General features: G+C 48.9%; 1 protein-coding gene across 1 annotated transcript in view; it reads right to left on the reverse strand.

Annotated features, from left to right (window-relative positions):
• Positions 1–11,592: 11,592 nt before the first annotated feature.
• The window catches only part of RALA (RAS like proto-oncogene A), a 28,749-nt gene continuing 25,988 nt past the window's right edge, over positions 11,593–14,353 (reverse strand). Inside the window, exon 5 of the mRNA XM_055709757.1 lies at positions 11,593–13,550. Coding sequence (XP_055565732.1) covers positions 13,428–13,550 — 123 coding nt within the window. The 3' untranslated portion in view covers positions 11,593–13,427. The remainder of the gene's footprint in view (positions 13,551–14,353) is intronic.

Raw genomic sequence — 14,353 nt, forward strand, 5'->3', positions numbered from 1 at the left:
CTGGGGAGTTGAGCAGTGCTTGTTTGTGTCCCCGTGGATCGTTTTCTTTCTCCTTGTACTCATTTCCAGAAATGCCTGATCTGTTTCCTGTGGATAAACATGCTGACACAAAAGAGCTGAGAAGTACAGTACTCCATGAGAGAGAAGGTCCATCTGGCCCAACACGCCGTCTCCAAAGCGGACAGGCAGCACTGTCCAAAGGAGAGCCCGTGAGCAGTGCAGGTCTACTTCTGCCAGGGTCCTGGGGGTGCTCATAAGCCACAGTGGCTGGGACAGGCCCCTCCTGGGACCCCCAGTCCCCCATCTCCTGCCAAGGGCGCAGGGGATGTATCTCAGCTCAGCCTGGGCCCTTCAGTCCCTGCCCGGGCCATGCTGTAGGTGTGCCCGTGCCTGCCCCTGTCTCCTGGCTGGGCCTGGGCCCTGCCCTGCGGAGCTGCTCTCCTGCAGGGACCCCTCAGGCCTCCGTCACAGCTCGTCACGCAGAACTCCAGGCACAACATGGCATAACGCTTCTGTTCCATTCCCTTCAAGTCTCTTCTGTTCCCTGTACTAACCATAATCCAAATATCAACGAGATTTATTTTGCGGAAAAGCCAGGCTATTTTTTGCTCCAAAAACAGTTCCAAGGAAACATAGGGTACAAGTGGAAACAGGGTATTCCGTTGTTCTGAATCCCTTTCAGAGCCGATGGTCACAAGCAGTGACACAATGCGCATGTGCAGCCAGGAACAGGCTGATGCGTTCCTCAGTTTAGCTTGCAAAAGCATCCCTTGCCGTCTGGCAAAGGCACGGAGCTGCAGAAAGTAGCAGCAGGGACCCAGGCCAAGAAGTCCCAGTTTGCTGAGAAGTGAGAAGGTGAAAAATAAGGATCAGGACCAACCCCACATGAAAGAAAAAAAAAGTGTGGCACCTTTGGTTACTTTCCAAAGTATGACAGGTACCAATAACAAAGGTACTTTTTGTTTTCGGAAACATGCTCCGCCGCTGTGCTTCTTGGCCAGGGATGCACGGGAAGCGCCCTCGTGCCTGCCCTGCGCTTGCCTTGCAGGCAGGGAGAGCTGACAAGGGGCAGCTCCTGATGGGGCAGCGAGCCTGGAGCCCTGCCAAGCAGAGGCTGTTCTGCACAAGCGAGAAGCCCTGGGGAAACGGAGCCGAGGGCAGAGCAGAGCTGGCTCCTGCCAAGGCTTGTGATGGGCAAGAGAGCCAGAGCGCCAGGGCACGGGGGTGCCTCGGAGGTGCAAGCGCAGCAGGCGAGAACCTGGCCGAAAGGGCTCGGAGGAGCCCTGACAAGGGGCTGTGCTCGGTGCGACAGAGGACAAGAAGCAACTCCTGGGGGGACCACACTGGGCCCCCCTCTCCGGGAGCCCCGAAAGCTTCCTCCCCCCGGATGCGGGGCACGAGGGCCACCTTCGTGGAGCACGAGCAGCGGGCACCCAGCCAGAATGGCCCAAAGGAGCCCTGGCCAGGGGCCCTGCGCGGTGCTGCAGAGGCAGGCAAAAAACCCCCGGGGCGGGACGCTTGGTAGCCCACCGCGGGGGAAAAAAAGCCTTCCTCCCCCCAGCTGCGGGGCACGAGAGGCCACCTTCGCGGGGCACGAGCAGCAGGCGGTGACCTGGCCCGAGGGACCCGAGGAGCCCTGACAAGTGGTCGCGCTCAGTGCTGCAGAGGAAGGCGAAAAACCCCCGGGGGCCAGTGCCAATGTGCCCCGGGGGAAAATTCCTTCCTGACCCCAGGCAGCGCTGGCGATCGGCTGTTCCCTGAGCATGTGAGCGGGACCGGCCTCCTCGTCCCACGGGCCGGGCACGCCTCCCGGGAGATGCCAAGCCTCTCCCTCTGACCTGGAGCCATCGCAGGGGCTTCCAAGAGTGACCAAATGCCCCCGGCCCGAGCTACTTAGGGGGCAAGACTCCTGCTGGCACCTGATGGGACACCAGTGGGTGCTCCAAAGCTCCGGGACCCCTGGCAATACCGCTGCATCTTGTTTCTTACGGCTGCTGCCCCTGGCTCCACGGGGATGAGGACGGCGAGCCCTGCGGCGCTCCTCAAGAAGGCGTTCCCGTGGTGTTGCCACCGCTGTCCAGCTGAGAAGGCCCGACAGCCTCGGGCACCCCCAGGGGTGGGTGGTTCTTCTCCTCTCCTGAGGGGCTGGTGTCTGTCCCCAAAGGCTGAAACAACATCTCCACCCGTCAGATGGGCTTTGGCCGTGGCCCTGCCGGGAGCTGCCCTTGCAGCGGAGAAGCTCCAGCAGCCTCGTCCAGGCTCCAGGCTCCCTCCCTCAGCCCCCAGGGAATTCCATGATTCCCTCGAGGGCTCCCTCTCGGGTGTCTTCAGGCCGGTGCCAGGCCAGCTCTGGCAGGGGGACCCGGGACGATGCCCCTTTTATACTCCCCCGGGGCACTGTGACAGCGCGTTGCCGGGTGACGGCGCTGTGACATGGGGTAACACGGGGGTGACAGTTGCCCCATGCGCAGCCCCGCCCCCACCCAGCACCCTTGGGAGGAAGGGCTCTGGGGTGCCGGCCCCGAGGCAGCCCCTGTGCCCAGGAGGCCCGGGGGGCTGTCCCTGCCCTCGGTGGCCATGCACGGGGCACAGCTGATGGGCGTCCCTGTCAATTCAGCTGGATGCCCATACGATCTCAAGGGCATTTGTACTGTGTACGCTCATTTCTGTGGGGAGATGCGAGAGGCGACAGACAGGCTTTTGGTTCCCTCTGCATGAAATTTGCAGAGATGTAGAAAGAACGCACAGAATTTCCTCACCATTCCTTACTGATGCACCAAGGGACATTTGCTCCTACCCTGCTCGTGGTGAGGTCATCCTGTTGGAAAGGGAAGTCCCAGATGTGACTTCTTTCTTGACCATATTTTTCCTTGCACTTCCGAGTGGTCAGTCCCTGGACAGGCTTCCTGGAGAGGTGGTCGATGCCCCACGCCTGTGACTGTTGAAGGGGCATTTGGACAATGCCCTTAATAACCACGCTTTAGCTGTTGGTCAGCACTGCGAAGCGGTCAGGCAGCTGGACTCGATGATGGTCGTATGCCCCTTCCAGCTTAAATATTCTGTTCTCTTCTCTTGTCATTTTCTTCCTACCTCCTCCTTTCCCTACCAGTGCGTGCTGAGGAAATCTCTGCTGCTTTTTCTTCCCAGGCCTGCCCACGCAGAAGGGACTGAACGGGCAGTTGTGTCCCAGCCTGGGCATTACCTCCGTCACGTTGTGGGCAGGGGACATGTACCTTCGGATGGGGGTAGGGCTGTGGATCGTCTCCAGATCATCTGACCATCCAGACAAATCTGCAAAGAGCAGGTGTGACGGGTGGCTTTTGAAAGGGTTCTGTGTTCATCCAGTTTCACTGGGTTTCCACAGGATGGCAAAACCCTCCATCTCTGACCCTGGGGAGGCTGAGACCAAGCCCTCAGTCTGAAGCAGGACATGCTCCGCAACCAAATGGCTGCAAACCGTTGTGAGGTGAGATGAGACTGTTTTGCACAGCTCGCTCCTGCTATGGCTTACGATGGGCAAGAGAGCCAGAGCACCAGGGCACGATGGTGCCTCGGAGGTGCAAGCGCAGCAGGCGAGAACCTGGCCAAAAGGGCCCTGAGGAGACCTGGCCAGGGGCTGTGCTCAGTGCGACAGAGGCAGAGGGAACCATAAAAAGCCTGTCGCCTCTCGCATCTCCCCACAGAAATGAGCGTACACAGTACAAATGCCCTTGACATCATATGGGCATCCAGCTGAGTTGACAGGGACGCCCATCAGCTGTTCCCCGTGCATGGCCACCGAGGGCAGGGACAGCCCCCTGGGCCCTTCCTCCCAAGGGTGCTGGGCGGGGGCAGGGCTATGCCTGGGGGGGATGTGTCACCCCCATGTCACAGCGCCGTCACCCGGCAACGCGCTGTCACAGTGCCCCGAGGGAGTATAAAAGGGGCATCGTCCCGGGTCCCCCTGCCAGAGCTGGCCTGGCACCGGCCTGAAGACACCCGAGAGGGAGCCCTCGAGGGAATCATGGAATTCCCTGGGGGCTGAGGGAGGGAGCCTGGAGCCTGGACGAGGCTGCTGGAGCTTCTCCGCTGCAAGGGCAGCTCCCGGCAGGGCCACGGCCAAAGCCCATCCGATGGGTGGAGATGTTGTTTCAGCCTTCGGGGAACAGACACCAGCCCCTCAGGAGAGGAGAAGAACCACCCACCCCTGGGGGTGCCCGAGGCTGTCGGGCCTTCTCAGCTGGACAGCGGTGGCAACACCACGGGAACACCTTCTTGAGGAGCGCCGCAGGGCTCGCCGTCCTCATCCCCGTGGAGCCAGGGGCAGCAGCCGTAAGAAACAAGATGCAGCGGTATTGCCAGGGGTCCCGGAGCTTTGGAGCACCCACTGGTGTCCCATCAGGTGCCAGCAGGAGTCTTGCCCCCTAAGTAGCTCGGGCCGGGGGCATTTGGTCACTCTTGGAAGCCCCTGCGATGGCTCCAGGTCAGAGGGAGAGGCTTGGCATCTCCCGGGAGGCGTGCCCGGCCCGTGGGACGAGGAGGCCGGTCCCGCTCACATGCTCAGGGAACAGCCGATCGCCAGCGCTGCCTGGGGTCAGGAAGGAATTTTCCCCCGGGGCACATTGGCACTGGCCCCCGGGGGTTTTTCGCCTTCCTCTGCAGCACTGAGCGCGACCACTTGTCAGGGCTCCTCGGGTCCCTCGGGCCAGGTCACCGCCTGCTGCTGGTGCCCCGCGAAGGTGGCCTCTCGTGCCCCGCAGCTGGGGGGAGGAAGGCTTTTTTTCCCCCGCGGTGGGCTACCAAGCGTCCCGCCCCGGGGGTTTTTTGCCTGCCTCTGCAGCACCGCGCAGGGCCCCTGGCCAGGGCTCCTTTGGGCCATTCTGGCTGGGTGCCCGCTGCTCGTGCTCCACGAAGGTGGCCCTCGTGCCCCGCATGCGGGGGGAGGAAGCTTTCGGGGCTCCCGGGGAGGGGGGCCCAGTGTGGTCCCCCCAGGAGTTGCTTCTTGTCCTCTGTCGCACCGAGCACAGCCCCTTGTCAGGGCTCCTCCGAGCCCTTTCGGCCAGGTTCTCGCCTGCTGCGCTTGCACCTCCGAGGCACCCCCGTGCCCTGGCGCTCTGGCTCTCTTGCCCATCACAAGCCTTGGCAGGAGCCAGCTCTGCTCTGCCCTCGGCTCCGTTTCCCCAGGGCTTCTCGCTTGTGCAGAACAGCCTCTGCTTGGCAGGGCTCCAGGCTCGCTGCCCCATCAGGAGCTGCCCCTTGTCAGCTCTCCCTGCCTGCAAGGCAAGCGCAGGGCAGGCACGAGGGCGCTTCCCGTGCATCCCTGGCCAAGAAGCACAGCGGCGGAGCACGTTTCCGAAGACAAAAAGTGTGCTTGTCATCGCTACGTGCCATACTTTGGTAAATACCCCATCGTACCACACACCACTACCTCTTTGTCGTCGTCTTTCATATGTGGTCAGCCCTGATCCTCATCCTTCATGTTCTCACTCTTGGCACCCCAGGACCCTGGCAGAAGTAGACCTGCTCTGCTCACAGGCTCTCCTTTAGACGGTGCTGTTTGACCGCTTTGGATATGGAGTATTTGGCCAGATGGACCTTCTGTCTCATGGAGTACTGTTCTTCTGAGGGTCTTTTGTGTCAGCATGTTTATCCATAGGAAACGGATCAGGAATTTCTGGAAATGAGTACAAGGAGGAAAAAACAACCCACGGGGACACAAACAGGCACTGCTCACCTCCCAAGGATTTGCAGCCGTTCAGTTGAGGAGCATGTCCTGCATCTGCCCGAGGGCTTGATCTTTGAGCCTCGCAAGTGTCACATGTTGTTGGGGGATTTGCCATCCTGTGGAAAGCCAGCTCAACCGGATGAAGACAGAAGACTTTCAGAACCCAGACTTGACCCTTGCTTCTGGCAAATTTATGCAGATGGGCAATGACATGAATAAGGCAGGCAACTGGCAGAAATTACTAACTTCTTAATTTCTTGCCACTTCTTTCCTAGTTTTTCTTGAAATATTATGATGACCAACTGTGATAAGCATTTCTGAGTGCAACAGGGACATTCTGGTTCTATTATGAAAGGTCTGCATATTTGTGGTTTTAATCTCCTTTTCCACAGAAAAGGATCAAGATTTTAACATAAAATTAGATATAAGGTAAGCAAAAACATTCCAACATTTTTTTCTGCATTTCGTAGTCATAAGAGTACTCACATGATTAGAGGATTACATGCTATAAAACAAACCTTATAGTAAGGGGCTTGCTTAAAGCTATGGTTTCTTCTACCTCCTAAGGCTGTAACAAATAGAAGCATTTAATGGACCAACTGCACTGTCCCATTAAGACTTGTGGATTGCACAAGTGCCAACCGCAGCCATTCTTGAAGCAGGGTGCAATATACCCTGATGTCTTTTTGATGCAAAGGGAACCAGTATCAGAGGAGCAATTCTGCAATGGTCTCTACTGACTGCTGCCCTCAGTGTAGGACTGTGTGGCTTCGGTCATTAACACCCGCACTCTGTGCACTTCATCTGTGGATATGGATATTTACCATTTACAGAGCTTTTAGGAAGCTGGTAAAATATGTGTGTTGCATTGCAGATTTAAATAACCCTGCAAAACAAGCAGCAGTGGTACACCCTTATTGTTATTTGTCTCACAGACGAAAAAAATTACTCTTTGGCTGCCCTTGTGCTGCTAGACAAATTGTCCAAGCTACCTTCATGTTAGATGTAGCATAAGTCTTCCACAAGCAGCTGAGGGCATCTGGCAGCTACCTCCTCACTTTTTTTGGTGGTTACAACCACCCACGGCAAACTGCTATCCATAGACATGGTATGTTATTTTTAACTGCTCTCTTGACACTTCCCCAGGCTATTTCAGTAGACATTTTGGCAGTTATCAGATAAAACAGAAAGATTACTGTTTTAGGCTCATTCTTTAGAGATGACTAATATTTAACACATTAGTCTGGCAGCATTTCAGCCAACAGGTCTCTTATTTTATTGCATTGAAGAAAAAAAACCCAATCCTATTTCATTTTTCTTCACAAAACAAGCAAAAAGCAAAAATAACCCTAACAGAAGCATACCAGGCATGCTGAGCTCAGTTGAAGGCAAACACCAATTCATTACTTCGAGGACAGCAGTCAGCATCTAAAATACCACTCAAACTGCTGGTTGTCATCATGCCTCCACTCTTCACCAGGACATCGATGAGGCGCAAGCTCCATCCTACCAGGAGATCCCCTCCTTTGCACCTGGGATACTGACAACCAACAAGCCATCACAGCATCATTCAAGAACAAGAAGTTGGAAAATTGACAACTTCCAACCTTCTCCACTCATAAGAATCATGGGGAGAAGAATTAATCTGCACTACCTCAAGATCCCAGATCCTCCTCCAGAGCTTCAGCAGACAGAGCATATGACTGCTCTCACGGTTACTACGGTCTGTGGATGAGGCTTCTCCCAACCTGCCTCCAACCTCTCTTTACTATATGCTCACAGTACAAGCACAGGAGGCAGCGTTAAGAACATCAGTAGTTCACAGGCTGTAATCATTTATTGCCCACCACCTTTCAGGGAGCAATGAGAACAAGCTCTGTGAAGAGGAAGGCAGAGGAGTGGAGAAAACATAGGTCCAAGACTAGTGCAGATGCTGCCTCACCTGCTACTCAGAGAGTAAGGAAATGCCTGAAAATCAGTGCTGGTGTTGCCAGGAAGAGAAAACAGAGAGGGTGCTTATCTGGTTTGCAGCTTTGCACTGCCAGGCTCAGAGGCGTTGCTGGCTGTTTGTTCCACCTTCCTTTTGGTGGCAGGAGCATGCCAGTGTTTTTTTTCCATCAATGGTGTGTGCAGTTTTGGTTCCTGCTCTTTGTCTTGGCTCCCAAAGCATTGCGAAGACACCCCCCTACCCCAGCTTTTGCCTAGGCTCTGGCTGCTTCCTGATCTCTTCCTTCGCCCACGATGTGCTTCCTCAGCTGCCCACAGATGATGACTGCTTCCCATCAAAGTGGTGCAGAAATCAGCTTCCCCCCTCCTCTCCTTGCTCTCCTGCCATAAATATGGTCAAACCCAAATAGAAATGGACAAGGAGAAAAAATGCAATTGCTACCAAGCTCATTAAGTGAACAGGTATGTATTTCTAAATGAATATTCTACTGTCTCCTCCACCCTGTTTCCAGCATAACAAACTGGCTCCTAAACAGTCTGTAATGAACCTCCAAATGCTGCTCAAAGTCAGGCATCAACAGGCACCCAAGGCACGCCAGCCATGATAACCTCAGTGGATCGGTGCAGTCCTGCCTACCCCAGAGCAGCCATGGCCACCTCCCTTTATTGCCAAATGACAGATTTTGTTCCCAGACCTGGCGAGTTCCTTGCTGCTCCCCTGGCTCACCTACCTGCACCTGTACCCACTGAGATGAGCGGCTGGCCCCTGAAGGTGCTTTGAAGCGAGTGCTCTGTTGTCAGGTTACTACAAGAAACAATAAAACTTATCTTAAAACATCAGTTATCAAGGAAAATTAATCCTGCAGTTAACACCAAGCCACTTAGGAACTGAGATTTCTGAAGCCATGATTCCCAGCGTGAGGCACGGAAAACTGACGGAAGCTGTAATCCTAACAAGCTGTCTGCTACAGGCTTGGTTTCTTCCAAGAAAATTTCTGGAGTGGTTCTTATAGAAAGAACTTCAGTGGAATGTTATTAACCACGCATCCTCCTCCTCACCTCTGTTTAGTTAAGTGCAAAGGAAACGAATGATCGGAGTGATGAATATTTCCCAGTATTTCGACGCTTTTAAGAGCATTCTGGAATCCGCTTACCTTTAGCACACTTTGAGGGTGGAAACCATCCTTCCTCCCCATTCCTTACATTGCAACACTTTGTCATATTAACAAAGCAGAAAATGTGTAAACACCCAAATATTCTCCTGGATATGGCAGCCCAGCGCGACACGCAACGGAGCACAGACTCAAACAGGCAGTAGCGCTGCAGAACTGCAGTTCACTGTTACAGGTCTGAGATGCCACCGACACCGCCTCTGCCTTTCTTCTCAGATTTGTATTACATTATTCAAGTCCCAGGGGCTTTCACAATCCCTCAGAGGTGTAAATCGTTCCAGAAATAATCTTTGTTTTACATGCAGGAATTGTGCCCACACATCCAGTGTAACACTCTTACCCACTTTCAAAGACTCACATACGTCCGTGCTGTTGGGGCGTAGACAGAACCTGTTTTTAATGCCTCAGAGTCCATTTGTAGGGGGTAGCTACCCTTGCAAAAGTTGAAAAGTGTAGTTGGATGCCATGGTTGGGAACTCACTCGGGTTTTCAGATACTCCCCACCCTGACTGCTTGACAGTACCACAGCTTCATGCACAGCCTTACCAGATCAGTAAAGTCTCTAACTGCCCTGCAAGATGCAGGACACGGCATCAGCGCAGGATGGGAGCGCTAAGCCTGCTACCAGTCACTGGCACCCTGAGCTGGCTGGCTGAATTCTGCTGCTGCTGTTTGCATCCACAAGGCAGAATAGTCTTCTGTAAAACTGAAATCCACATATGACAATCCTGTATTAACTGCTTCTGGGATTCTTAAATATTATTATGATATTAATGAAGAGGATGGTGGAGGCAAATAAATTTTCCCCACTATTTAAACTTCAGTATTTTTCCATTCTGCACAGAAGAAAAATGTGTGTGTGTGAGACCCTAGCACATGCAAAGGAAGTTGTATCTTCTGAATATTTTCCCCAAATGCATTGTACCAGTAAGATGGCAGGTTAGATCCAGCCAGATCTCTTTCAATATTAGAAGAATCTCGGCATCTCTCTGATCCTGGGCAGATCTCAAGTGGTATACGTTTCAGTATTTCTTTAACAATAAAGCTTCAACCAAGTATATTCCAGTCTGGTCAATGCATTTAGATCCAAGATTAGCTCACACTCCAGTATTAGCAACATTGGCACCTTTCCTACCATTCAATTTTAGTAACAAGCTGAAACTTCCACAAAAACATGCAAGGAGAGTTTCTTTCATGAGTCATCTCTTTCAAATAAACTCAGTCATTTAAGTTAAAATCACAGCCCAAAATTGGCAAGAGCAAGTCTAGGAAGAAATATAGTTTACACACGACTGACCACATCCACGTGGCTCCAGGAGCCAATGTGTCTGACACTAATGGGAGAAAGTTTAGGAATTAAAGTGCACCATTAGCTTTCCCATATTGAATTCTCAATTGTTGTATGCTCGGTCTTACCTTCTGATCCAGTTCTGGTACAGCCAGATATATTACATGCATCCATCTTTCTGCTGCTCTGCATTTTGCATTGGACTATAACCATGCAGAGAACACCTGCCCGCTCAGACTCTGGAACCAGGGAATCACTGCAAAGCTTGCTGTCCTAAAAATGAACCCAAGATCTTCAGTAAGCTCATTTTACATATGAAAAGATAAAATATTTGGCTCCTGCAGATGAATATAGTGAGCATAAGGCTTAGGTATGGACTGTATTTCACGGCATTATGCTTGCCACTGAAATGGCCAGGGGGGTCATTCTGCACACTGCTCTGATGGTAACAAGGTCTCTACATGGAAAAGCACTTCCTGCACACCATGATCTGTTGCAGAATAATAAAGAAAACTTCTGGACACTACTCTTGTTAATCTATTGTACACTCATCAGGAGGCTACCAAAACTATCAAATAGATCCCAGATTTCTTAGCTAGCATTTTCAAAAGTCAATTGAGCTTTTAAAGCTATGAAAAGCTACAGAAAACATGGAGTTAGTGTAAGGGTTCAACATTAGTTTCATACATAATGGAAGACAATTTTGTAGCTTGTTACGAATTGAGTAATCTCTCCCTGGTTGGTGGTTTTAATAGGCAATGCATTTCACAAAAGGTAGCAACAGTACTGCCAGTGTCGAGCTAACCTGGAGAGAAATACCATGGAAGGCTTTGATCCCTTCGAACCTGCCAATGTAAAAAAGTATCTCAAACTTCTTGGAGGAAAAACAGGGGAAGAAAAGCACTCTCAGGCACAGAAGCACACTGATCAGGTGGGCCTAGGACTTTCAGACACAGGAGCAGGCTAAACCAAACACTCCTCTGATGTAAATGTGTCTATGTGGATGACTCAAGCTGTACTCAGATTCTGTATACGCAGTTCAAGCTATATTCCCTGCAGGCTGAGGAGCACCTGTGTTCCCCGTGTGCTAAAATAAAATTACTTAAAATGCATTTTGATTTTGTTATTAAAATCTACATCAGTTGGTTGGTTTTGTTTGCCTTTTTTTTTTTTAAAAAAAATGATCTCACTTTCTATTCCTATGGAAAAATACTTCAGGAACAAGCTTACCTCTGCCTGTTTTCTGGTATTCTTTGTTATAGTAATAGGGATAAATTAGCTTTGCATAAAAAGTAGCACATGCGTAGTAAAAGTTCAGCTTTTACGAAGTGGCTTTATAATCAGACTAATTAGGGTTAATCTAAACTTTTGTTCACACACATGAAGGCAGCTTCTGGAATATTTCAGTTTTAACTGCTTGACAACTATTATCAGCTATAGCAAAGTTTATCAATAATATAGTTATCAACACTGCACAAATATTTAAAAAAAATTGAAGTTTATTCATCTTTCAATGGCTCAAATAGCAAATAAAAGAACAGGGTAAGGCATCAGCCAAGACAAATTTCACGTGTCCACTGGCTTCATAACACCTCAGTTCCCAGTATACAGGTTCCAAAGCAAAGTCACAATGTTAGTGGTTAGACTCCCTGGCTAAATAGACCCAAATAAGTACACAGTAAGATGAAGACCGGCTTATTTGCCATAGTTACGTGAGTAACTTTAATTCTGCACTTGGCAGTCTACTAAATGCACATACAAAATTCTTATTGATAAATATTTAACATGACAAATATAACTTCTAAGACTTGAGTCCCTAAAATGTCTGTTAGCATGAAAGTTAAATATTGGTTACCTAGTTTGCTTGAGCACATTTTAAACTGTCAGTTATAGGCTTACACATGTATAAAAAGTATAACAGTTTGTGGAATTGATCTAGCCTGTCTTACCCCAGAGGAGTCCAAAACCCTCAAACATTCTGGTATATTTTTAGTTAAGATGCAGCATACTAACCATGTGCTAGTATTCTTGCTGTTCTGAAGCAACTGAGGCAGTATGTTTTGTTTGAGGATTTTGGATGCACATGGTAAATGTTTCTGTATTGCAAAGCATATTTGATTGTTTAATATCAACATTAACTAGAAAAAGTAGCTACAATGTTCCCCATTTGAAAATCAACATAAACTAAACAGTACAAAACCTGCGAATAGCATCAGCATAACGCACCATGTTCCCACAGCTGAGTATTAGGAACACAGAAGAAATTAACTGATGACACAAGAATTTCCCAGACAACATCTTAACTCAAAACACATTTGTGCTACTGAATTAGCTCCACTCTACCCAACTCCAGGGAGTTAAAACCCAAGGAACATCTAGACAGAAATCTACTCGCAAAAGGAAAGTTTCAAGGTATCAGCACGTTAAATTTTAAACAACCATTCCAGGCTTAGATGTGCCATAGGCTTATGACTTCAGTCTTATGTGTATTCTGACCTTTTAGTTTTAAGATACCCTATTATTTACCCAGTTACAGATGACAGAATATGCTCTGTATTATTCACAATACCAGAGTATGGCACACATTTAAAGAACAGACACTGCTAGCAGACAGCTAGTTAGCGAAATCATTCATGTCACTGCGCCCCACAGAGAGGGCAGTCTCACACAGCTGCGCTGGGACAGTCTCCATGCAACAAAGTTGAAAACACACCCTTGATTAAGCAACCTGCTATGTTTAGGTTTTAAAATTAAGGCATATTCAAATGTTTCAATGTAAAAGATTACATCACTCTTCTAGGTTAATCAGGTAATGCAGAACCACATATAATTTTCCCCAACATAACTGTTCGCATATACATTATTCTTTTCTAATTTGCATAACTCCATGGCAAAACAACTGCATACCACTTTGTTAGGTATCATGTTCACAACTGTAATTTTCAAGGCAACAAAAAGACAGGATGAATTGACAACTACCAGTGATAAAAAAGTATGCTTTACAAGAACCCACAAAGTAATACTTCCCCCTCTGTTCACTATTAAAGAAAAGACTGCCTATGAAACACTACATTCAGAAGTAAAGTGAGAAGGTAGGCAATTATGAAATGGACTGAACTTTGCTTCTCTCGAAGCCACATAATTTTTTTTTTCAGTGAATTTGACTTTCAGTGCAGCTCCAATTCATGCTTTTAGTGGTACATTAAGATTTCCAACATGTTAGAGTAATTTCAGTCACTTGAGCCTTCGATGGCATGCTTATAAATTATGGGTTTTATTAGTATGGTCAGGGTAGGAAAGGAATTCAGGGTTTTGATTATAAAATGCAACATCTTTCTCTGATCCTCTTGGCTAGGCTTTTTCTTTTCTTCTTCCCATTCTTTTCTTTGCTGTCCTCCATTTTTCTGGCTCTAATTTCTCTCATTAAATCGAAAAACACCTAAAAAAAGACATAAGAACATAAACGCAAAAACAGACACAGACTTATGAGTCAATTTAAGTGATCACTGATGATATTCTAAACAACTGAAATGGATAAAGTCAATCACATGCACCCAGTTTGACCAAATATCTATCCAACAAATCCTTCACTGGCTTTGAAGGCCAAGTTGATAGGATGCAATCCTGCTTCTTTCATGGCACCATAATGTTCCCCTGTCTTCTGACACTTGCTTATGAATCCTGTCAGACAATTTTTCAGAAGGATTGAAACAAGTCTCATCACCAGCCAAGTTTTTTTAAGTATTATCTACACCTTGCTGAGAAGACTCAAGCAAATCAGTTTACGTTTCGAGTATTTTCAGTGATGAGCTTAAAGGCTGAAAGAGCAGGACATCCAATTCTAGAAACGTATTACTGGAACAGTAGCATACACTGAACATTTCATGGTCAGTATGTCCCGTGATGCAAGCCTAAACACTAGGAAAAAAATAAAAATCAGCATTTTCTTTAAAGCAAAGTTACCAATCATACAACTACATAAATGATTTTTTAGACGAGGTAACCTCAACTGCCATATTACAATCTCAAAGTACACATGAGCTTCATTTTCATCAAGTGGTTTAGTAGGAAACAAAAATGACAAAGCTGGAGATACACCAATGACTTTAAGAGAGATCCTACTGTCAGTTAAGGCTGTATGATTGGATTGTTTAAAGCTACTTTATTAATTTGAAAAGCAGATCCTGACTTTCAGGAGGCCACAGCAAATAATCATTTCATCTTTATAATTTCATTGTAGGA

Source organism: Falco cherrug, chromosome 4 (genome assembly GCF_023634085.1).
Source record: "Falco cherrug isolate bFalChe1 chromosome 4, bFalChe1.pri, whole genome shotgun sequence".
Classification (NCBI taxonomy): Eukaryota; Metazoa; Chordata; class Aves; order Falconiformes; family Falconidae; genus Falco; species Falco cherrug.